Source organism: Tamandua tetradactyla, chromosome 6 (genome assembly GCF_023851605.1).
Source record: "Tamandua tetradactyla isolate mTamTet1 chromosome 6, mTamTet1.pri, whole genome shotgun sequence".
In the NCBI taxonomy this organism is placed as follows: domain Eukaryota; kingdom Metazoa; phylum Chordata; class Mammalia; order Pilosa; family Myrmecophagidae; genus Tamandua; species Tamandua tetradactyla.
Genome location: NC_135332.1, coordinates 7,299,610 through 7,325,663, shown reverse-complemented (window position 1 = coordinate 7,325,663; position 26,054 = coordinate 7,299,610). Strand labels below are relative to the sequence as shown.

Below are 26,054 nucleotides of genomic sequence, written 5' to 3'. Positions count from 1 at the left end.
TTAAAAATTTATGCAAGTGAGTCTCAGCCAATGGACCATCTGCTTGTGGCCTCTCCTCTGGAAGGAGTCAAGGGCCATGCTCAGGGAGCCACATATTAGGGAAGGAAGGAGGAAGAGAAGACCAAGCGATGGCCGGAGAGGCAGAAGGAGAACTGGGGTGCAGTAGAGTCCCGGGCCACGAAGAAGGCAAGTGTTCACCAGCACGGTGGTGGCCAGGGCCTAAAGCAGTCAAGGAGACAGGGTGGACCTGAGCACACAGAGCCATTGCGTCCTGAGAGAGGCGGGACAGGATCCGGATGGTGGCTGTAGGAGCCGCAGGCTGGCGCTCTCTGTGGGTGCCCCATGGGACGTGTCTGAGCGGAAGGGACACAAGCATGTGGCCGTGGTGGGGGCAGCGTGGCCGCAGGGTGGAGAGGAAGCCTGTGGGATTGAGAGGGTCCAGGGTTCAGGGGGTTGAAGTAGGGCTCCCAAGGCTGGCACAGGAGTGGGGTGACAGCAAAGGACAGGGTCTGAGGGGGGCCGTGTCCACACACCGTCAACAGACGAAGGACGAGGTGGGTGGAGGGTGGAGCGTCAGTCCCGGGGCCCCCCTGCACTCACTGCCCCAGGTGCTGCCGCCACTGACACCCCCAGAGGCCTTTCCCAGCCTCCCGGGAAGGGGGTTTGGAGAGGGATAGAGAATAGAAGAAGATCTAAAAGTTAAATGAGAAAATAACTCCTATGGATGCACCACCCAGGCAGGCAGTCAGGCGGTAAATTAGCACTTACCAGCCGAGAAGAAAGGGGAAATGAGAAACAGAGAGAGGAAGGCTAATCAGAGCCCGCGATGGCTCCGGGAGATGGGCCTCTGTGGTCTGCGGGCCCCACACCACGCAGAACGTGCAGGAGAAAGAAAAGGTCTTTGTTAAAGAAACAGGATGATAAGCCGAAGGTGGCTTTCTCTCTATCAAAGGCCAATTTCCCACTATGGAGGGTCACGGTCCGATGACTCCAATATTGCAAGAGAAAATAAAGCAGACGCTTTCCCTCGAAGAAATGCTTAAAAAGCCAAGGCCGGGCTTTCTTTGGGGTTTCTCCTTAAATCGTGTAATTCTCAGATCTTTCTCAGGGATTATGTTGCTTCTATCATCACATCTGTTTTGCGTTCTGCCCACGACTTTTTAGCCGTCTCATAATTCTCTCGGCCTTAGAGTTTAATCAATTTAGCCTCTCTCCTGGAGCAGTCGGCACCCTCGTGATACCGTGTCCATCCGACAGATTTCGGTGCAATCTCTCCCAGCCTCCAGCTCCTCCTTCCGATTTTTCCTCCAGAAATAACCAGCTCCTTGTGGATTTGCTGCCCCTGCGTGGACCCGTGCTGTAGGCTAGACACAGGGCCAAGTGCCATATTTGCTTTGCAGTGTTGCTGCTATGGACTCAATTTTCCAGAAATGCAGTGCAAAGAGATTCGTTCATTTTTCCAGGACCCCGGGTCAAAGCAGGCTCAGGCTTTGAACCCAGGACTGATCTCTCCAAAGCCCAACACTTTCAGCTTCTCCCCAGCAGCAGCTACTCTCCTGGGAGGAAGGGAGTGCAGGGACCAGCTCAGATGCTCCCCAGCAGATCCATCCCTCCCCCTGTTTGTTTTCAGAGGCCAGAGAATGTTCTGATACATTTTTACTCTCAGTGTTCTTGTGGCCTCATTTACTAGCCCCCCTATTTGGGGATTTGTTTAGAGCCTGGAAAAATGGGTCAGAGAAACCTGAACTTTGTTTCATCTCTGTTTTGCAAAATTGCTGGGGTGAGAGTAGGGGATGATCCTGGGAGAGGTTCCTAACATCGACTCCTCTCCAGTATGTTCCATACACCACGTGTGTCTGCCTGTCTTGTGCGGGTCCTCTGAGGTGAGAGGTGTTATCCCTGTCTCATAGGCAGAGGGGTTTGGAGGGGAGTGGGTACCTACCCCAGGTCATCGGTAGCGAGTGGCAGGGTCAGGGCCCTGGTCTGCCCCCTCAAAGCTTGGGCCAACTTCCTGGGGCCGTCAGCAGCTGCACTTACTGCTCTATTACACACACGCCATAAGGACCCACTGGAAGTGAGCCATCCCATTTCTAGAAGATCCCTGGCTCTACAGCTAATAAAGCTCCTACAGCCACAACATTTATTTCTAAGCCCTGTTCATTCCTTTACTGCACCAGTACTTATTTTGCCCTGACATGCAGTTGGCATTCTGACCAGCCCCCCAGTCAGCAGAGGAGGCCCCGAGGTGAATGGGGCTCCAGAGGTCGGTGCCAGCTGAGTCCCGCTTTTCCCAAGCACCAGCCACCCCCAGCCAGGGAAGGGACTGGGTGCAAGGGCTGCCGGGGACTGAGTTTGAGAATCATTGAAGAGAAGCTGGAGGGCCAATGGCAAGAGATTTCATGCCAGGTTAGTTCATTTCTAATGTATGTTAGCCCCGTGCAGACTTCATAGCCACTCCAAAAGGGAAGACTTCTCATTTGGTTGCAGGTGGCTTTTCTTCATCCTTGCTTAATGGATTCTGGCTACAGTTCTGCTCTTTTGTTGAGAAATGAGAATGGCGTCAGAGGACCTTTCTCAAAGTCTGATGAGTTTTGCCTGTAATGAGCTTAGCCCTAAGCTTCAGAAGAGGTTCTCCTGGAATCATTGTCCATTATTTGGCAGTTAGAAATTAGCACTGATTCTTGTGAGTGAGGAATGTGGGTAGGACTCGGCAGGGACAGTGCCCCCTGCAGTGGGGGGCATCAGCTGCAGGGCCTCTGCTGGGGCTGGAGGATCCAAGAAGGGCTCCGCTGCTGGGAGTGGGCCACGGCCCCAGGCTCTCTCCCCCCCACCCCACCCTCCTCTCCATGCATTCTCTTATCTACTAGGCATCTGCACTGAGCTTCCTGGTCGATGCTGCCTACCCAGAGGGCAAACACAGAAGCCATGAGGCCCCTTAGGACAGTATCTGGAGCTGGACCGTGTCCCTTCCCCCACATCCTCAGGGTACAACGCAAATCCCAGAGCCAGCCCAGATTCAAGGGGAGGCGGTATAGACCCTGCCTGTGCCGGAAGGAATGGAGTCAGCAGCAGAAGGCTTGTGGGATGACGGGAATGCTGCGGCCGTCCCTGGGAGACAGTCATGTGCGGCAGCCAATCCCCATGCTCCGAGTTGGCCAGCGGAAGGGTCTGCAGTGACACGTCCCCGGAGGAAAATCTTAAGGGCAGTGGGGACTCGGGAAGAGGGGCCCTGCCCCGTGCATGAGAGCAGGAGTCGGAAAGCTTTTTCTATAAAGGGCTAGAGAGTAAATACTGGAGCCTTTGCCTACATCTTAAATTTTACATCTTGCCAAGGGGTGAGCAGCTGTTCTTACTAAAAGGCTAACAGTCATTTTTCATTTTCCATTTGAAGTATAAGCACCACACTTAGCTCACAGGCCATACAAAAGCAGGTTGCACGCTGGATTTGCCCACAGGCTGTAGTTTGCCAGTCCCCACTATAGAGTTCTCCTCGGACCCTTCTCCAGTCTGATGAGGGCTCTGCAGGGCCATGGGGCCCAGCCCCTCGGAGCCTGCACCTCCCACCCCAGCCATGATCTAGGCACTCAGGCCCAGGAATTCCCTGCCTGCTTCCAGGATCTCCCTGGGCCTGCTTCTAAGATCTGTCCCTCCTGGGACACCAGCTGCTGGTGTATGCACCCCTGGGTCCAGCGGGGGTGGCCGGTGGACAGCTGTCTACAGGGGGTGGTGGGATGGAGCCCAAACAAGTGGGCAGGAGCGTACACACATGTAGGCATGAGGGTCCTCGTAGATGCTGTGAGGAAGGTCTGGGAAGAGAAGTAAGGGGATGGGTGTGGTGCCCGCGTGGGCACTGGGCCAAAGGCCCTGACTCCACATGCTGCTGGATTCTGGAGCAGGAACTAAGGAGTCCGTGGATTCTGAAGGATAATTTAGTCTTCCAGGTCACTGGGAAGATGTGTTTGTTAAGGCATCAGGAGAGAACATATTGTATTTCACAGTTTGTGAGCTTGATTTGTGACATATATGTTTAGACATATGGTATGTGGGCTTCGGTTACTCTTGCCCTAGGCCCCCCAGATGTTAGGTAGAGATGGGCCAATATGGAGTCCTGGGTTTGGGCCAAGTAAATTATGTTACAAACCAACGAATACTTTAAATGTTCACAGTCAATACCATTGTCAGTCTTATCCGGTGGAACTGGAGGTCAGGGAGGTGTCTCAGATGTCCTTGACCCATTCACAGCACCAGCAAAGACTGGGAAGAAGGAGGAGAGTTGAACCCTGGTGCCACCTTCCCACCATGCAACTCTGGGCAACGATCTTGAGCTTGCTGGGCCTCAACTTCCCCAGAGGTAGATGGGGTCATGCCCCGCCCAGTGCTGACTTAGAGAATGTGACCTCTATTATTCTTAATCTCATGTTCCTAGTGTGTCTCACTATTGAGGTAACACTTGATAATATCAGGTTGGCAAGAGAGAGAAAAGCCACAGAGCTGTTTGATTTCCTCAATGCAAGGAGGAATGACAGCAGTCGATGGGACATTTGGGCTGAAGCGGTGAGGTAACCCAAGGCAGTTAGGACGGTGCTTCCCCAACCCCGTGGTTTCATTGCCACCTTCCCGACTCCTGCCATGATTAGCAAGTGCTGCAGAGCTGGAGACACATTGGCCCCCGATGAGAACTCGCCTGGAAGGATCACACAGACGTGAAATGGGAATGCTTTCCCACCGTGTGAGCAGATCATTGGTGCTCGGACACTTTCCAGGCTGGGAGCAGCGGGGGGACTGTGTGATCGAAAGGCTGTACTTTATTAGGAATTTTGCATTTGGCTCCCTCTGAGTTGAGTCCAGTGAAGCCTCCTGAGTAATTGCCTCATCACCCGTGGATCCGGTTATGCGGGAGTTTGCTTCAGATCACCTACCTTATGTGCCTGCTCCCCTGGCCCAGATGCCAGGAGACCCCAACCCTCCGAGCCACCACCCGATGTCTCAGTCATCAGGAAGGCACCGCTGTATGGCATTTTCCTTTTCTTAAGACTTATTTTGCTGAAGATTGATCCCTTCCATCCAACAGCTTTCCAGCTCTTTGTGTTTCCTGAACAGCCAGGGCTGTCTTGCCCAGCCTTGCAACACTTAAAGGTACTTTGCAGGCAGTGATTTACCCTTCTTTTCTAGATAGAAAAATACAGCCTGTATGGCCTTCCCTTCGCTCTGAGAGTCTGGGATAGAACTGGAAGCAGAGCCCCAATCACAGACTGTAGGCTTTGCTTTCCCCCTCCCTCCTGCTTTCCTTCTCTCTTTCCTTCTCTGCGTCTCTCCTTTCTTGCTTTTGTATTAAAACCTGTGTTAATAATTACACATACTCCTTTGTACCTGTTCTGACCTTTAAGGGAGCAATACTTAGGTGGTTCTGCTGTTTCCTTTCCGTTCTCATAGTATAAAGGGAATAACCAGGAGGTAGCAAAGGTGGTTACTATATATAGATTCTAGACCATTCTTATTATGTGTTAGTGCCCTTAGAAGTCATTGCTGCTCTCTCCAGTCCCAGATAAGACCACAGTTTTTGTCTAACTAGAAAATATGTAGTTTGGACTCCAGGCTTCCTATTGTCATAATCTCCTCCCTGCTTGTATAATGCATTATGTCCAAAGATTTCAAAACTGGCAGGTATTGATTTTCCCATGTGATGTATACTGATCCTTGATCTTAGATGTCTGTAGAGTATTTATCCATTCTCAGGTCTGTGTCCTCAGAGTCATGGTCCCTGGTCCGTAGTCCCTAGCAGAATGCCTGCCCCATAGAAGTGTGCAGTCAGCCTAAAGCATTTTGAAAGAAGGGGGAGTGGGGGGGGGCAACATGCCCCAGCTGGAACAGCTCCTGAGGGGTAGAGCTGGTCTGGAGTAGCCAGGCTCAGAGTTCTCTCCCCCCAACACCATGCTTCCCAGTGTCAGCTCTTGGAGGGGGTCTGACTGGGAAGCATCTCTGTTGAGAGGTGGTGGTGCCCCCACCTGCTGGGGTGCTTCCTGTTTGTTGCACTCTGCTCTCAGGCCTGGCAATGCAGGAAGAAGACACAGAGGAGACCCAGCTGCTCTCTTTCTGACCTTTGTTGTCTTAGTTGGCCAGAGCTGCTATAACAAATACTACACACTGGCTGGCTGAAACAACAGGAAGTTATTGTCTCACAATTTGGGGAGATAGAAATTCAAAATCAAGGTGTCAGCAGGGCCATGCTTTCTGTGAAGTCTCTAGGGTTCAGGTGGTGGCTGCCAGCGATCAATAAGCTGATCTCTGCCTCCATCCCACGAATCTCTTTCTCCCCTGTCTCTCTCCATCTCCTGCTTCTAGTTCCTACTACATCTAAATTTCCTCTGCTGATAAGGACTCCGCTCACATTAGATCCAGGCCCACCCTGATTCAGGTGGGTCCCACCTTAACTAACAGGATGCTCAAAGATCTGCTTACATATGAGTTCACATTCACAGGTCCAGTGGGTAAGGCTTGAGCGCGTCTTTATGGGGGATGAGATTGACTCTATACCATTCCCACCTGCCAGCCAAGGAGCCTCAAGCAGTCTGCCTTGCTGCTCTGAGCCTCGGGTGGCTTTTCAGAATCCTAAAGACACTTTCTAGGTCATCTTTCAGGTCCCCTCCAGACTTAACAATCTAGCAATTCTAAGAACCCTTTTTCCTTTTTAAATCATATTCCCAAAGCTTCCTTTAATTGATAATCTTTATCATCTAGGGAGAAAGAGTACAAATAACTATAAAATTTAAATTAGGAAAAGACATCTCACATGGAGTACCTCTTCCCTAAAACAAATACTTGGAGAGACATGGGAAGACAAATACTTAGAGGGAGCTGTCACATACAGCTGATATTTTTTTAAAAGGTGAGATTATGAGCTCTTTTTCTCTCTTCTTTCTTCCCTTTTTCCCTTGTGTCTTCCCTTCCTTGCTTCCGTCCTCCCTCCCTCCCTCTCTCCCTTACCTCCTTCTTTCATGGGAACTTTAACCCCTTTGGCATCACTGGGTGTGTCCTTAAGTGGTAACTGTGACAGGGCTTCGTCAGACCCACTCGCTTCTCTAACACATCCTCACAGGGTGCTTGCTCTGTGCTGGGCATGGTTCTGGTGCTGGGTGCAGAGCTGGGTGGCCCAACCCCAACTGGGACAGAGACTGGGGTCGAATGGAGAGCAGATAAGCAGACTCAATGTAACGTGGCGAAGGCTGCAGGAGCTGGGTGTGCCCGGGGTTGTGGGCCCCAGCGTAGGGAGTGGAGAGACAATTACTGAACTCAGGGTCCAGGTGGCCAGGACAGAACACCCCAAACACATTCAGGCCCAGCTTTTTTCTTCCTAAATGCTACTGCCTGGACAGCATTTCCAGCCATCTACGTGATGAGTATCTCCTGTGCCTGTGTTCTGTCTTTGAAAATTTATGACCTCTTTCAAAACAACGCATTAATTTTTCCATTAAAATAAAATATTTTTATTTTTGATAAAGGGAGGGGATGATTTTTTCTTTCCCTGAGACAGTAAAGGGACTCGAGTATGTTTCGTGCATCAAAGCCAGTGTTATTTTGTGCCAACAGACTGGAAAGAGCAACCAGGCCACTTCTTTTAGTTTGGGCTCTGGAATTGGGTGTGTAAGTACAAGATGCAACTGAAAAGTGGAGTTCAGCCAGAGCCTGCCTGAGAATGGAAGAGGGGCCCTCCATGCCCATATCTTAGCATCTCACAGGGCCTTCCAGACAGAGCCCCCAGAGCAGGGCTTCCAAGTGAAGCGGGCATCTTCGGTGTTTTGATCCTATAAGGCATTTGAACCTCTTTTTGGCAAGTGTGATGGTTTAGTTCATATGTCAACTTGGCTAAGTGATGGTGTCCACTTGTTTGGTCAAGCAAGCACTGGCCTGACTGTTACTGTGTGGAAATTTCATGGATTTATATGATCAGTAAATTGATTGCATCTATGGCTAGCAACATCTACAATTAACAAAGGAGATTGCCGTTAACAATCAGAGAAGACTCATCCTGTCAGTTGAAGGCCTTAAAAAGAGAAATGATGATTTCAGCAGTCAGAAGGGAGAATTTCCATCTCTATTCAGCTAGCCAGCTTCTCCTGGGGAATTCATCAAAAAGCTTCATCAAAATTCCAGACCTGTGGCTTGCCCTCCAGAATTTGAACTTGCCCAATAGGACAGTTGTGTGAGCCAATTCCTATTTTTAAAAAAATTCATAGTATTTACATTCTATACAGATAACCACCTGTTGGTTCTGTTTCCCTAGAGAACCTTCATATAGCAAGGGTCACTTTCACTGGTCAGTTGCCACCAGAGCTCTTCAGGGAACCACACTGGGTCAAGAGCTGCAGAACCTTCAGTATAGAAAAACTGTCAAAAATGTGGATGCCCAAACCAGATAAGACCAGGGCTTAGAGCCCAGCTTTCCCATTGACTTGTTGATGTGGCCTCAGGCAAGTTACTTAACTCTCTGTACCACATTTTCAAGTCTTTCAGATGGAGCAGCAGCAAACTCTCCCCCTGAGGTTCTTACAAGGGTTAAATAATATAACAGAGCTACAGGCTGGGCACATTGTGAGTGCGTGTGATGAGAATGTTGGGTAGCGTGATTGGGATTATTGTCAGTAGCGTCTAAACCCTCACCGTGCTGTCCCCAAGCACTCCTAGGCCTGAGGTGTCAGAAATCAGAGAGCTTTTTAGAGTGTAGTTTTGGCAGAGGATGGAAGAGTGGCTGCCCTTCAAGTGACAGTCTTCCAGCCACTGTGGGACCTTGGCAGGATTAGAAACAAGAAGCTGCCCCTGGTTCCTTTCATACCCTGGTCCTGTGCCTGTGCTAGAAAAAAACTCATTCATATCTCTCTTCACAAGACAGACAGCCATTTGTAACATCCTGCATTCCTCGAGCAATTGGCTTATGTAAGTGTAATAATGATGATCATAATGACAACTAGCAGTAAAACAGAATGGCAGTGGCCTGTTGGGGGTCTGTTTTCGAAGCTGCAGTTCAATTTCTCATGAGCAACAGGGAAATCAGCCAACTCTAGCCCTTCTCATTAAGTCTGTCTTTCCTTTTGTGAATCTCTCCATTATGGGAAACCAAATTGCCATCCCATCTCCTTGCCTGGGGCTTCAGGATGTCAAACAGCCCCTGGGCTTGGCTGCAAGCCTCCACTGGCCCACAAGTGCCAGAGACACCTGCACCTGTCCCCACTCAGGAAAGACTAAAGAGAGTCTCACTGTCCATTCTGTGGCCTCTGAACTGGATCCTCAGCCGATTTTCTAGGCCAACGAGAGCCAGGGACCCAGGGCGAGTTGTAGGAGCAGGTGGAACTCAAAGGTTCTGAACCAGTGCTGTCCAATAGAAATAAAATGCAAGCAAAAAAAAAAAATTCATTTAAAGGTCACATTAAAAAACTAAAGAAGGTTTATAAAGAGATTGTCCAACTCAACAACAAAAAGACAGCCAACCCAATTACAAAATGGGAAAAAGACTTGAACAGACACCTATCAGAAGAGGAAATACAAATGGCCAAAAGGCACATGAAGAGATGCTCAATGTCCCTGGCCATTAGAGAAATGCAAATCAAAACCACAATGAGATATCATCTCACACCCACCAGAATGGCCATTATCAACAAAACAGAAAATGACAAGTGCTGGAGAGGATGCGGTGAAAGAGGCACACTTATCCACTGTTGGTGGGAATGTCAAATGGTGCAACCACTGTGGAAGGCAGTTTGGCGGTTCCTCAAAAAGCTGAATATAGAATTGCCATACGACCCAGCAATACCATTGCTGGGGGTATCTACTCAAAGGACTTAAGGGCAAAGACACAAACGGACATTTGCACACCAATGTTTATAGCAGCGTTATTTACAATTGCAAAGAGATGGAAACAGCCAAAATGTCCATCAACAGAAGAATGGCTAAACAAACTGTGGTATATACATACGATGGAATATTATGCAGCTTTAAGACAGAATAAACTTATGAAGCATGTAATAGCATGGATGGACCTAGAGAACATTATGCTGAGTGAGTCTAGCCAAAAACTAAAGGACAAATACTGTATGGTCCCACTGATGTGAACCGACATTCGAGAATAAACTTGGAATATGTCATTGGTAACAGAGTCCAGCAGGAGTTAGAAACAGGGTAAGATAATGGGTAATTGGAGCTGAAGGGATACAGACTGTGCAACAGGACTAGATACAAAAACTCAAAAATGGACAGCACAATAATACCTAATTGTAAAGTAATCATGTTAAAACACTGAATGAAGCTGCATCTGAGCTATAGGTTTTTTTTTTGTCTGTTTGTTTGTCTTTTTTTTTGTACTGTTATTTTTTTTAATTTTTTTCTCTATATTAACATTCTATATCTTTTTCTGTTGTTTTGCTAGTTCTTCTAAATCGATGCAAATGTACTAAGAAATGATGATCATGCATCTATGTGATGATGTTAAGAATTACTGATTGCATATGTAGAATGGAATGATTTCTAAATGTTGAGTTGATTTCTTTTTTTTTCTTTAATTAATAATAAAAAAAAAAAACTAAAGAAGGGCGGATCATGTGGCTTAGGAGGCAGAGTTCTCTCCTTCCATGCCAGAGACTCGGGTTCAATTCCCAGTGCCTGCCCATGCTAAAAAAAAAAAAAAAAGCTAATGAAAAGTAAAAGAAACAGGTAAAATTAATTGTAGTAATACACAGCAGTCTATGACGTTTGGAGCACACCTCCATTTGCACCGGCCACATTTCCAATGCTCAGCCACACGGGGCTCATGTGTTGGACCACACAGTTCTAGACAGTCAGAATAGAGTGTAAAAAACATCTGAAATCACATGTATCTAAATGTTTATTTTCAAGCAGGGCTCTCTAGCACTGTTTTGCTTTTGCAGTGAGGTTTTGAATAATTGCTCTTTATTAATAGCAGCTGATCATTGAGGGAAAAGTATGCTGTATTCTAAAAATGAACTTGCAATGGTGAAGTTGCACCCTAAACCCTGTAATTTAGATCTGCGGACCTTCCCATTTCATCTAGTACACAAGCCAAGGGTGACAGGTTGTGAACTGCTCCAGGAAGAAATGCTCCAGCTAATTCTAAATCATGCTCTATTATTACAGTCGAAGACACTGCAGTGTTCAGAGATGCTTTGTCATCTCAGTTTGGTAGCTGAGCTGGCGTGTTCTCTGGGGCTGATGAATGCTGTCACTGAGGAAACTGTGCCACTGGCACTTGGCATTCTGCTTTAAGTCTTGGAAGGAAAGGATGTTATCAGCAGGAGTCATTGGGGTTTAATGCTGTGGAAAAGGAAAATGGAGTGCAAGCTGGAGCCAAGTTGGTGTCATACACCCCACCCCACCCCCGAAAAAATGAAGATTGCAGGTGGCTAGGACTTGTGGATTCGTGAGTCATTCTCAGGGTTCCCGTACATATGGCGTAAGATGGCTTTTCATACTTGCATGGCATTTTCCATAGCCTAAACTCAGGGATTTGGTCGTTAATACAACTGCTCAGATATTTGTGGAATATGTAGGACGTGAAATAAAGTACAAACTCTGTTACTCAGACCCCCTGGCCCTCAGCCTGATAATTCACGCAGCAACACTCACATTTCAGTCTTGCTTCAATATCAGCAGGTTGCAGGGACTGCCTTCAGTATAGTTACAAGACCAAATTTTATTCAAGTGCTTTTGAAATACCTGTTGTAACAATTAAAATGATGATTTCTAATCTCTTTAATCCTCAAAGCCCTTTGTAATATTTTATTAATCCAAACACGAGTGATTACATGCATTTGAGAGTCATAAAATTGTATTTTTGAAACAAATATTTCAGTATTCAGAGAACCACATATTAACTAACTTGGGATAAGTCTCTTGATTTCCTGGACCTCAATTTTCATAATTATAAAGTGGGAATAAGAATACTTACTGCCTCATCATGGTATAGGAGAAGTGTGTAGAGCATCTGACAATTAGTACCTACTCAGCAGGTGTGTTTTTACTCTTCCAAAGAGAATTTCTATGGCTTTTCCACTGGGTCAAGAAAGGCATTGTAGAAAAGCTGGGATTTCCTTACATGAAAGAAGGCTATTACTTGAGTGACCAACCCTAGTTCCACAACAATCTATGAGATCTCAGTGATTTAACGCAAGAAATATTTGTTTCCTACTCTCACAAATTCTGGTGCAGGTCAGGCAGCCCTCTTCCTTCTTGTAGCTACACCATCTTAAACATAGACCTTCCAGAATCACCATGACAAGGAGTAAGAGGGTTTTTTAAGCTGCCCAGGAAGTTATACATCACTTCCTCTTGCAGTCCATTGGCCAGAACTAGTCATATGACCCCCCAACCCACATGCAAGGGCAGCTGGGAAATGTAGGGGAGCACAGGGACATTTTATTGAGCACTGACTATCTGATGCTAGAGCTGTGTCCCTTGATTCTAGTTTATTTTCTGATACTACAATATCATAAACTCTTTTTTCAAACTCTTCCCACCAACTTTTTTTTTTCAATTTTTTTGTATTGTGAAAAATAGCATATATACAAAAAGCAATAAATTTCAAAGTACACCCCAACAGTTAGTTGTAGAACAGATTTTGGAGTTTGGTATGTGTATTAGTTATGGCTCTCTAGAGAAACAGAATCAACAGGGAACACTTGCAAATATAAAATTTATGAAAGTGTCTCATGTGACCATAGGAATGCAGAGTCCAAAATCCACAGGGCAGGCTGTGAAGCCGATGACTCAGATGGCCTGGATGAACTCCACAGGAGAGGCTCACCAGCAAAAGCAGGAATGGAACCTGTCTCCTCTGAGTCCTCCTTAAAAGGCTTCCCATGATTGCATTTAGCATCACTAATTGCAGAAGACACTCCCCTTTGGCTGATTACAAATGGAATCAGCTGTGGATGTAGCTGATCATGACCTAATCCTATGAAATGTTTTCATTGCAACAGGCAGGCCAGTGCTTGCCCAATCAGATGAACAGGTACCACAACTTGGCCAAGTTGACACCTGTCCCTAACCATGACAGTATGGGTTATAATTCCACAATTTTTGGTTTTTACTTCTAGCTGCTCCAAGACACCAGACATTAAAAGAGATATTGATATAATGATTCAGCAGTCATACTCATTTGTTAAATCCTGTCTTCTCTTTTGATCTTTCTCCCACTCTTTAGGGTATTTGGACTATGCGCATTCTAATTTCTTCATGTTGGAAAGGGCTTTCAATAATATGGGATATCCTAGAGCTGCTGACCCCTTTGAGTTTCAGGACTTACCTGGCCGAGGAATCCAACTGGAGGTTGTAGATTTCTGGAAAGTCATCAAAGTGCATGGAACCTTTGTAGAATCTCCGATGAAGCCCTAGGTGTTCTTTGGGGTTGGCAAGAATGGTGTAGGTTCACGTTTGGCAAACCATGATAAGTAGCAATGTCTAGCTGAAGTTTGCATTTAAGAGTAGCCTCTCAACTCTGTTTGAACTCTGTCATCCATTGATACCTTATTTGTTACAATTCTTTTCCCCCCTTTTCCACCTGCTCATTTTTAAGTTTCATTTCTAGGGCAGTTGTATCCTTGCATTAAAATAGTGTTGTACCACTGGAAGTGAAATGAAGTCTTCAACCCCACTGAGTGGACGTGTGTGGTGGCTTTCAGGATTTAGCTGAACAACTTCAGGTGGATTCATTTCTTTGCTTAAGGGTACAGGTTAAGCCATGCTAAGTCAAGAACGGATAAGCAAAGTTTATACCAAATCACTAATATCAAGGTAATGGATTTATTTTTGTTGCTTTGGGATGGAAATCCAGTATATAAACCAGTTCTTGATGTTTTAGACTCAGGGACTGAGTAGAAGGCAAGCCAGATCACTTGAAGTAGGCACTTCCAAATGGATGATACAAATCAGCTCTTCCTAATTTACCTGTACTTGATATCTTACTTTGAATTGTTTCCCTAGAGAAGTATTTTAATAACTAATCACTGAGTAAAAATATGTTAATTTTTTCCCATGGATTTCTTCTGTAGCATTCTTTCCCCCAGTTATATCTTGAGATCAGTGTTGTCTATTTGCCTAGGAAACAGTCACATTTCCTATTCTACCAGGCACCATAGAGGATGCTTTTCTTTGATTTTATAACTTAGGTAAAGCTGTACAAAGACGACAGGTACATAAGATAATATTGTATTTGTGGAACCTGTCACGTTTCCCTGGAATATTATTCTAGAGAAGAGCCCCAAGTTAAAACATTGGACCCTATGAAACTTTAAAGGCAAAAGTTGGGCTGGTTAAACTCCTTTGATTCAAGCCTTTTAAAAAACGATCTTTTCCAAGTATAGATGTCCCACTAAAATCAAAGGGAAACAAGGGCAAACCTTGGGCAGATTCCTTAACCTCAGTTTCTCTTGTAAAATAGGGATAATTGTAGTATCTATCTCCTAGGGTCATTGGGAAATCAAAAGAGACAGTCTCTATATTATGCATCTCTCCCAGTGCCTGGTACCTTGTAAATACTCAGTAATTGTCTCTGGCTCCATGTTTATGTGACAGATATTAGCTGGGTGCTAGGGGTACACGAATGAACACAGACCCTACTTCAGAGCTGGTAAACAAAGAATTGCTTCATTACAATTCTGCTAAGTATTCTAGAGAAGACACAAACCTGTGGGAAGGTAAAACAGGGCAAAAAGTTTGTGGTCTCAGAGAAGACTGAATAATTAAGTTGTGCTGAGGTAGTAAGTTAGCTATTCTGGGGGAAAACTCAAGTGAGTTTTCCTATGTCATACCCACAAATAAGTTTTAGATAGATTAATGTATTATATGTAAAAATTGAAGCTACAAAAAGGGGGGGAAATATAACAAATAAGGTATCAGGGGCTGAGAGAGTTCAAATACATTGAGAGGCTACCCTGGAGGTCGCTCTTACAAACGCTTCAGTTAGACATTGCTACCTATCATAACTTGCCAAGCCCCAACCAAAACCATTCCAGCCTATCATAAAGAACACCTAGGGTATTATATAAGATTCTACAAAGGTTCTGTGCACTGGGGTAACTTTCCAGAAACCTAAACCTCTAGATGTGTCCCTGGACCAGATAAGTCCTAAAATGCAGAGGAACCAGCCTCTTCAGAACATCAACTAGTTCCATCCCCCTATCACTATTATTGACAGCCCCGTCCAACCTGTAAAAGCTAGAATGCACATAGCCCAAATACCCCTAAAGAGAGGGAGAAAGATGAAAAGTGATGGTGGAATTATACAGAGAAGGTTGGGTTTCAAATGAGTATGATTAGTAAATCATTGTATTGATATTTCTTTTTAGTCTCTAGTATCTTAGAGAAGCTAGAAGTGAAAACCTAACATTGTGGAATTGTAACCCATACCAAAGTCTGTTCTACAACTAATTGTTGTGATGTGCTTTGAAATTTACTGCTTTTTTGTATGTATGTTATTTTTCACAAAAAAGGAAAAAAAAGTTGATTGTGATAATAGAAAAAAAGTGAAGCTACAAAAGAACTAGAAGAAAATACAGTAAATATTTTTACTATTTGGGTAAAGGAATTTCTAAGTATTGCTTCCAAGGTAGAATGTGTACTAGAAAGAACATACTAGATTTTTCTATTAGAAGGTTTATATTTCTGGGCATCAAATGATGGTGTAAACAAAACACAAGAGAGTTGATATCTTTAAGGTATAAAGATCTCTTATTAATTTTTACGAAAAAAGTTTCCATGTCAGCTCAGTGGGGGTGAGGACCTTTTCTGTCCTAGCACCATGTCTGAAAGAATTAATGACTCAAACAATCAGAAGAGAATTGGGGCAAAAGACATAGGAAGTGGAGAGGAGCCAAGATGGTAGCTTAGTGAGGTGTGAGATGTAGTTTGCCCTCCAGAGCAGCTAGTAAATAGTCAGGAACAGTACAGAACAATGGCTGGGGTAACGTCAGTGACCGGACACACAACATACTCCATCTGGACCAGCTGGACTGGCTGTGAGCCCCCCAGAACCCTGAGTCCCCCAAGCCTTGGTGCCCAATGTCCCTCCACCGCAATAGGCTAGTTCCCAGAGGGGGATGGAAAGAGATTTTATCAGCAGCAGGGACTGAGCTCAACCAAGCTCCAATTGTGGAATTAATTAACAAATTCTGACTACTAAAAATAGGCCCCCAGCTCAGCTGAACCTCTGAGTAAAAGCTGATGTTGCTGGGTTTTACCCAGGGCAGAGGGGGCAGGGCTGATGGAAAAAGAAAAAAGGAAAAAAAAAACCAGAGGTTTTTTTTTTAATCAGGCAACACAAAATACTTGAAAGGGTCTGGGCCCTGAAGGAAAGTAGGGGGCACATAGGACCTGAAGATACACAAAGCTTAACTTAAGCTCTTGATTGGCACACCTGAGAAATGGGGGTCCTGCTCTGAAAAGGAATTTTTTTTCTTCTGTTTTTTGTGGCTGTGTTTCTATGGCTTGACTGCTCTTTGGATACAACTGCAAGGCTTTTCAGGCAGAGTTAAGCTTGTCTGAGAGCTTGTCTGGAGCCTGTGCATTCCCCAGTAGAGGGGAGGGGCCCAGTCAGGTGGAATCCCTCCCTCAAGGAATTCATCCCCAGGGTCTAGAAAAGTGAAGCGATTAAAGCCGGCCTAAAACCTCTCCTCTCTCTCAACCAGGCCCCCAGCAAGGAGAGTCTGCTGAAGTTAAAGGTACCGCATCACCTTATGCTGGTAGGACCCGCAGGCAGAAAAACACCACAAACTGGGCAGGATATTTGGAAAAACGCAGAGTCCAGAGGCTTCATAGGAAAGTCTTTCAACCTGCTGGGTCTCACCCTCAGGGAAAACCAACACAGGTGACTCTTCCCTCCTGAAAGGAGGCCAGTTTGGTCTGGGAAAATGTGACTGGGGTCTGTAATACCTAAATAGACCCCCCTAAAGGGAAACAAACAAAAAAGGCCCCATACAGGCAGGGCAAGAAACAAGAAAACACGAACTGAAAAATTCTGATCTGTTAAACAAAACCTAAGCCCGAGGTCTAGAATAAGCTGAATGGAATGTCAAAGAACAGATATGGAATGTCAAAGAACAGATAAGACAGCAAAGTCATCCAGCAAGAAAATCCTAGGTTAAAAAAGTGAAAACAATCTTCATAATAAACTAATTAAGGAAATGAAATGCCTAGACACCAGCAAAAAAAAAAATGAATCATGTTAGGAAAATTGAAGATATGGCCCAGTTAAAGGAACAAACCAACAATTTAAATGAGATACAAGAATTGAAGCAGTTAATTCAGAATATTCGAGCAGACTTGGAAAACCTCATCAAAAGTCAAATCAGAGTGGGCCATGGTGATTCAGTAGGCAGAGTTCTCAGCTGCCATGCTGGAGTCCCACGGTTGATTCTCAGTGCCTACCCATGCAAAAAAAAAAAAGAGTCTCAAATTAATGAATTGAGGGAGGATATAAAGAAGGCAAGGGACTAAGAAGAAGAAGAAATCAAAAGTCTGAAAAAACGAATCACAGAACTTAAGGGAATGAAAGGCCACAGTAGAAGAGATGAAAAAAAGAAAAAACAAGGAAAACCTAAATGTTATATTTCAAGGCTGGAAGATAGGATTAGTGGACTGGAGGATGCAACATCTGAAATCTGACAAGCAAAACAAAATACAGGGAAAAGAATGGAAAAATATGAGCAGGAATTCAGGAAATTGAATGACAACATGAAGCGCACAAATATACATGTTGTGGGTGTCCCAGAAGGAGAAGAGAAGGGAAAAGGAGGAGAAAACTAATGGAGGAAATTATCATTGAAAATTTCCCAACTCTTATGAAAGACTTAAAATTACAGATCCAAGAAGTACAGCGTACTCCAAGCAAAATAGATCCAAATAGATGTACAAGACACTTATTAATCAGAATGTCAGATGTCAAAGAAATCTGTGGAAGGCAGTTTGGTGTTTCCTTGGGAAGCCAAGTATAGAATTGCCATATGATCTGGCAATACCATTGCTAGGTATCTACTCAGAGGACATGAGGGCATGGACACAAATGGGCATTTGCACACCAATGTTTATAGCAACATTATTTACAGTTGCCAAGAGATGGAAACAGCCAAAATGTCCATCAACAGACGAGTGGCTAAATAAGCTGTGGTATATACATGCAATGGAATATTATGCAGCTGTAAGACAGAATAAAGTTATGAAGTCTATAACAACATGTATGGATCTTGAAGACATTATCCTGAGTGAGATTAGCCAGAAACAAAAAGATAAATACTGTATGGTCTCACTGATATGAACTTGGAGAATTTCCGTTAAAAATAGAGACCATCAGGAGATAGAAATAGGGTAGATATTGGGTAATTGGAGCTAAAGAGATACAGATTGTGCAACAAGACTGATTGTAAAAATTCAGAAATGGATAGCACAATACTGTCTAACTGTAATACAATACTGTTAGTACACTGAATGAAGCTGAATGAGAGAATGATAGAGGGAGGAGGGCTGGGGGCACAAATGAAATCAGAAGAAAGACAATAAAGACTAAGATGGTATAATCTAGGAATGCCTAGAAGCTACCCTGATAGTGACTAAATGTACAAATTAAAAAATGTTTTGTATAAGGAAGAACAAAGGAATGTCAGTGTTGCAGGGCGTTGAAAATAGATGGTAATTCATATTTTAAAACTTTATGTGTGAGACGAAAGCAAAAATGTTTATTTGGCACAAAATTTATATTTTGAATAGTGCATCTCCTGATATAACTTATATGGACAGTTTAATTGAACACCATAAGTACATGGAACCTTGAGTAGGGCATGAGAGTTTGTAGGTTTGTCCAGAGTGATGCCCCGAAAAATCCCAGAGTGATTTGAACAGTGAATAAAAAGTATTTGTGAGGTCTCCTTGGTGGAATGGTGAGATAGAGGGAAAATTCAACTTCCCCATATGGAGAAGGCCTGATATTCTTACAAGCAGTGAGGACAACAAAATAAATCTTGGGGTTTGTTCATATGAAACATATCCCTGCAAATGATAGGCTAAGCCTACTTTAAATTAGACCTAAGAGTCACCCCCAGAGAACCTCTTTTGTTTCTCAGATGTGACCTATCTCTCAGCCACTGCAGGCAAACTTGCTGCCCTCCCCCCTCTATGTGGGACGTGACTCCCAGGTGTGACTCCCAGGTGTGTAAACCTCCCTGGCAGTATGGGAGAGAAATCCTAGAACAAACTGGGACTCAGCATCAAGGGATTGAGAAAATCTTCTTGACTGAAAGGGGGAAGAGAGGAATGAGACAAAATAAAGTGTCAGTGGCTGAGAAATTTCAAATAGAGTCGAGAGGTTATCCTGGAGGTTTTTCTTATGCATTATATAGATATCCCCTTTTTAGTTTAAGGTGTATTAGAGAGGCTAGAGGGAAGTGCCTGTAACTGTAGAGCTGTGTTCCTGTAGCCATGTTTCTTTAAGATGATCGTATAAAGATACAGCTTTCTCAAGTGACTGTGTGATTGTGAAAATCTTGTTCTGATGCTCCTTTTATCTATGGTATGGACAGATGAGTGAAAAATATGGATTAAAAATAAATAAATAATAGGAAGAACAGATGTTAAAATAAATTGGGTAGATGGAAATACTAGTGTAATGAGAGGGAGAGGTTAAGGGTATAGTATGTATGAGGGTTTTTTAAATTTCTTTCTCTGGAGTGATGTAAATGTTCTGAGAAATGATCATGGGAATGACTATACAATTATGAGATGATGTTGTGAGCCACTGATTGCACACCTAGTATGGAAGGTTCATATGTTAAAGAATGTTCATATTGTATGTTGATTGATTTTATTAATAAAAATTTTTTTAAAAGACATAGGAAGTTTATTACTAGAGAAAAAATACAGGCAGCTGATCCACATGTGAAAATGTGAAGCAAACAAAATGCAAATCAAAAGACTGTTGAGACTGCTAAAAGAAATCACAGAAGACCTAAATAGATGGAAGGGCATACCGTGTTCATGGATTGGAAGACTAAATATAGTTAAGATGTCAATCCTACCTAAACTGATTTACAGATTCAATGCAATACCAATCAAAATCCCAACAACTTATTTTTCAGAAATAGAAAAACCAATAAGCAAATTTATCTGGAAGGGCAGGGTGCCCCGAATTGCTAAAAACATCTTGAGGAAAAAAAACGAAGCTGGAGGTCTCGCGCTGCCTGACTTTAAGGCATATTATGAAGCCACAGTGGTCAAAACAGCATGGTATTGGCATAAAGATAGATATATTGACCAATGGAATCGAATAGAGTGCTCAGATATAGACCCTCTCATCTATGGACATTTGATCTTTGATAAGGCAGTCAAGCCAACTCACCTGGGACAGAGCAGTCTCTTCAATAAATGGTGCCTAGAGAACTGGATATCCATATGCAAAAGAATGAAAGAAGACCCATCTCTCACACCCTATACAAAAGTTAACTCAAAATGGATCAAAGATCTAAACATTAGGTCTAAGACCATAAAACAGTTAGAGGAAAATGTAGGGAGATATCTTATGGATCTTACAACTGGAGGCGGTTTTATGGACCTTAAACCTAAAGCAAGAGCACTGAAGAAGGAAATAAATAAATGGGAACTCCTCAAAATTAAACACTTTTGTGCATCAAAGAACTTCATCAAGAAAGTAGAAAGACAGCCTTCACAATGGGAGACAATATTTGGAAATGATATATCAGATAAAGGTCTAGTATCCAGAATTTATAAAGAGATTGTTCATCTCAACAACAAAAAGACAGCCAACCCAATTACAAAATGGGAAAAAGACTTGAACAGACACCTCTCAGAAGAGGAAATACGGATGGCCAAGAGGCACATGAAGAGATGCTCAATGTCCCTGGCCATTAGAGAAATGCAAATCAAAACCACAATGAGATATCATCTCACACCCACCAGAATGGCCATTATCAACAAAACAGAAAATGACAAGTGCTGGAGAGGATGCGGAGAAAGAGGCACACTTATCCACTGTTGGTGGGAATGTCAAAGGGTACAACCACTGTGGAAGGCAGTTTGGCGGTTCCTCAAAAAGCTGAATATAGAATTGCCATACGACCCAGCAATACCATTGCTAGGTATCTACTCAAAGGACTTAAGGGCAAAGACACAAACGGACATTTGCACACCAATGTTTATAGCAGCATTATTTACAATTGCAAAGAGATGGAAACAGCCAAAATCTCCATCAACAGAAGAGTGGCTAAACAAACTGTGGTATATACATACGATGGAATATTATGCAGCTTTAAGACAAGATAAACTTATGAACCATGTAATAACATGGATGGACCTAGAGAATATTATGCTGAGTGAATCCAGCCAAAAACTAAAGGACAAATACTGTATGGTCCCACTGATGTGAACGGACATTCGAGAATAAACTTGAAATATGTCATTGGTAACAGAGTTCAGCAGGAGTTAGAAACAGGGTAAGACAATGGGTAATTGAAGCTGAAGGGATACAGACTGTGCAACAGGACTAGATACAAAAACTCAAAAATGGACAGCACAATAATACCTAATTGTAAAGTAATCATGTTAAAACACTGAATGAAGCTGCATCTGAGCTATAGGTTTTTGTTTTGTTTTGTGTTGTTTTGTTTTGATTTTACTATTATTACTTTTATTTTTTTCTCTATATTAACATTCTATATCTTTTTCGGTTATGTTGCTAGTTCTTCTAAACCAATGCAAATGTACTAAGAAATGATGATCATGCAGCTATGTGATGATGTTAAGAATTAATGATTGCATGTGTAGAATGGTATGATCTCTAAATGTTGGGTTAATTTCTTTTTTTCCGTTAATTAAAAAAAAAAAAAAAGAGAGAAGGGATAATTGGAGATGAAGGGATACAGACTGTACAACGGGACTGGATATAAAAACTCAGAAATGGACAGCACAATACTACCCAATTGTAATGCAATTATGTTAAAACACTGAATGAAGCTGCATGTGAGGTATAGGTTTTTTGTTTTTGTTTTTTTTGTTTTTTTTTCTTTCTATTATTGTTTTAATTCTTATTCTGTTGTCTTTTTATTTCTTTTTCTAAATCGATGCAAATGTACTAAGAAATGATGAATATGCAACTATGTGATGTTATTAAGAATTACTGATTGTACATGTAGATTGGAATGATTTCTAATTGTTTTGTTAATTCTTTTTTTAATTAATAAAAAAAAAAAAAGACTGTTGAGATATCACTTTCAACTATCAAATTAGCACGTTTTGGAAAGAACGATCATATTTAGTGCTGGTGAGGCTGCAGGGAAACAGACTGCTGATGGCAGTGTAAATAGCCCTTCACTCTCGAGTAATCTGGCAATATGTCTTAGAAGTCTCACTTTTTTTTATGCAGCAATTCTACCTATAGGGATTTGTCATGAGAAAATAATGAAATATTTTGCAGGTATGCTCATGATATATTTTTGATAAAGCAGATTATAGATGGGTTGGTGTGATCTTATTATTTTCAATGGACATGCCAGCATACAACACCTAGAAAAAAGTTGGAAAATTTTACATCAAAGTAACATTATTAATATTCTAGATGATGTGACTATAGGCAATTTTATTTTATTTTTTAGCTTTTTTTCTTGTAATTTTAGTGAGCATGCATGACTTGTGGAATAAAATATATACATATATATAATCTTTAGAAGGAATGATTTTACCCAGGGATGGAAAATATGGTGAAACTGGCATCGAGCATCATGTAGGGATGTCAATTGGTTCAACACTTTTGGAGGCCAATTTGCTGTTGTGTCAAAGGATATAAAATATTAAAGAACTAACTTATATTTTCTGGGTTGTAGATTAGAAACTAACTTTGGGGGAGGTTTTCTGTGTGTGTGTGTGTGTGTGTTTTGCAAGTTCGCAGAAAAGAACAAATGTTTCAAAAAGAAATTAAGGACTCCTTGTAGATTCCTACAGCTTCTTGTGAAGTAAATAAATTACAAAACTGCCAAATCCAAATATTTATTCCCTTCTTGTCATTCTCACTCACACAAATGATAGGAGCTTGTATTTCTCATTCTTCATGGAGAAATAGTAATACATTAGGGGATTGGAGATGGGCAGACATGCAGAAAGTCTCTTTATGCCCCACAACATTTAATTAGACATCCATGGAAAAACTGGGCTAGAACAGTTCAAAGTCAAATTCATACGTAAAATGGCAGAATGGTTGTGCTGAATACTTGTTAGTACACCTGCTTTCCAGAATCCTGGGGCATGATCCCTCGGTCTGGAAATTGTGTTCATTAGATACCTAGTCTACCTGTGAAGGGATGAAGCTGGAGTTTTAATAAGCCATGCCACACTTATAAATTCAAATAGACTGTGTTCCCTGTCACACAGGGACTTGACAGAATCATTCCAAAGGCAGAGAAGATGAGTTCCCCCTGGACCCATCTTCTATTTTCTTGTACCCCCATCCACCTTTTTTGCAAAATCTAAGATCTAAGAGATTGTGCCATTTCACCCATAAATATTGCAAACCTCATCTCTAAAAGGAACATTTTTTAAGGAGTCGCCGTACCATTATCCTACCTAAGAAAATTAACAGTAACCCCCTTAATATCATTGACTATCCGGACCATGTTTAAATTTGCCCAGATGTCTCAAAATATCTTCTTTATAGTTGATTGATTTGAATTATGATTCAAACAAGGTCCAAATGTTACTTTTTATTATTATATTTTTACATCGTTTTCAAAACATTTGAAACTTTATTCAACAGATGATCTGTGTACCTCTATGTACAAACATAAGAAACTACAGTTTTTTACATTTGTCATTCTTCCTTCTCATTATTACTTTTATTTTGTTCTTTTTCTTATATATCTCCAGGTAGATTCAGGAGAATAATTCCAAAACAGGTTGGCGCAGTGGGCTGTGGTGTGCTCGTTCTCAATGTGTCTAATTTGAAGGACCCTCTTCCTTTGGTGCAGAGGTCAAGGGCAGATGTCCTCATCAGCTCTTTTGCACGAACTACGGGCATAACTGCCTATATGTCAGCTTTCCTGTTTTAGCAGGGGCTGTTTGGTTTACCACTAAACGTAATCCATGTATTTGTTTTCACACAGATAATCGCTTACCAGCCGTATGGAAAATCCGTGGACTGGTGGGCCTATGGTGTCCTGTTATACGAAATGCTGGCTGGGCAGGTAACATTTCACTACATTGTTATGTTCATTGTCATGTCGTGTGAATTCTTTGGGCCTGTTTTGACGTCGTGGTGTGGTGGCCCCAGGTAAAAAAGGGGACCCTCCCCGCTGCCCCGAGAGTGGGTTATTTTCGGTATGCACAGAAATTACCCTCTGTTCCTCAGAACCTCAAACTGAAAAATGCAGCCTGGAGTGTAGACAGTGTAGTGTTCTCATTAGCCCTGTCACCCACAAAACCACCCCACTGATGTTGCTGGCCTCTGTAAGTTTGCAGTATCTCAGCACGGGGGTTGGGTTAAGGTTCCCTGCAGGTTTATCTGCTTCCAGAGTCAATCAGCCTGGCTTTTTTCTGTATCCCTTAAAGTTTTCATCATCTCCATGGAAAACAATGACACTCTTCAAAAAAAAAAAGGACCCTGAAAGAATCGCCCGTCTGTCACTGTGCTGGGTGCAGATGGCAGCCTTGGTTCTCTGAATCTTCACAGCTCCTGCGGCAGGCACAGTATTCTCGTCCAGAAATGGTCTCACTCCTCCCTTGGGGCTCCTCAGTGCAAATCTACACTCAGCCCCAGAAGGATAATGAGGCTCCGTGGGTGCTGTCCACGGCCCCCCAAAGCTGCAGGTGCCTCAGAGGCCCAGTAAAGGGGCCAGATGCTGTTACTGAAAAGATTAATCGTCAAGAGGTTGACGGCCTACATTTGTCCTCTTTAATCACAGAGAGCTAAAGATGAACTGAAAAAAAAATAGTTTATTGCAATTTTCCTCTCATTTGCTTTACTTATTGCCAACAGCCAGGGGGGCTGTTAAGTATAGACAGTCTGGGTCTTTATTCAGTTCCGGGATTGCATGACAGACAATTCTCTGGAGAAAGAGAGAGCATTGACCCAGAACTCTGATCAGCGTTTTGTGGCTCAGAGTGTTTGCGAGTGTTCCTCGTAAGGGACTGCTCCGTCTTCTTCAGATCCTTTTCTGCCGAGGTTACTTATGCTTTGTCTTCATTCCTGATGGATCTGTAATGAGCACGTTATCCCCGAACTTCAGCCTTAATTGTCCCTGGACACTCTCCCCGCCCCGCCCCGCCCCACCCCAGGCCATCAGTGATCTGCACATAAGTCCCCAGGGCCACTCACGCACTTAAGTGCTTAGGGAATCATTTTGTAAAGTGCGAGCCATCACCTCTCATTTGTCTATTTAACTCAAATTGCATTTTATTAAGGGGGCAGAGTTCAGAAACGTTTTGCCGGGTAGCTTAACTTTGAGCATTGAGTCCAGATTTGTATAAATGCAAAAAGAATCATGAGAAATGGGGGAAGAGGGGAGAGAGGTGACCCAAGGCGATCATGTACTAAGCACCTCCACTGCACTTTACACACCCCTAGTTGTCACGAGGGTCTGCGGCTCGCTTTCCTGGGAAGGAAAGTGACTATAATCATAACATTTCACCACTGCTCTGCCTTCTGTACCAAGGCCTGAGAGCAAGCAGTTACCTGTACGAATGCTCCGGGGGTGACCTGGAGATATTTAACAAGAGCCATAAAAACGCTCAGCTCCTTTGGCTGCATAATCCCACCCCTGGGAAATTATTCTTAGGAAATAATTCAGAGAAGGAAAAAATGATATGCACACTAGAGATGCTCATGGTAGCATTAGTTATTAGAGTACAGTGCTAGAAGCAACTGAAAATGTGCCCGTGGACCAATGAATCAGTCTGGGACGATGCAGCCCCTCAGCGGCAGTCAGTGTGGGATGGGAGGACTGTGTGGCTGCAGAGAAAATGTGTTTGCAGCAGTCTGAGAAGAGCAAAGAGCTCCAAATTTT

The 26,054-nt window shown here is 43.2% G+C and overlaps 1 protein-coding gene and 1 long non-coding RNA gene across 3 annotated transcripts in view; one reads left to right on the top strand and one right to left on the bottom strand.

Annotated features, from left to right (window-relative positions):
• PRKCA (protein kinase C alpha) overlaps positions 1–26,054 on the top strand; it is a 446,150-nt gene that overhangs the window by 394,521 nt on the left and 25,575 nt on the right. For both annotated transcript variants that reach the window (XM_077163627.1, XM_077163626.1), the window contains exon 14: positions 24,156–24,236. In XM_077163627.1, the coding sequence (XP_077019742.1) occupies positions 24,156–24,236 (81 nt within the window). The remainder of the gene's footprint in view (positions 1–24,155; positions 24,237–26,054) is intronic.
• Positions 10,878–12,309, bottom strand: LOC143687040 (uncharacterized). The gene is made up of 3 exons (XR_013177360.1): positions 11,954–12,309; positions 11,632–11,721; positions 10,878–11,319 (listed from the first exon to the last, which is right to left on the bottom strand). It is a non-coding gene; the product is annotated as an uncharacterized LOC143687040 (long non-coding RNA).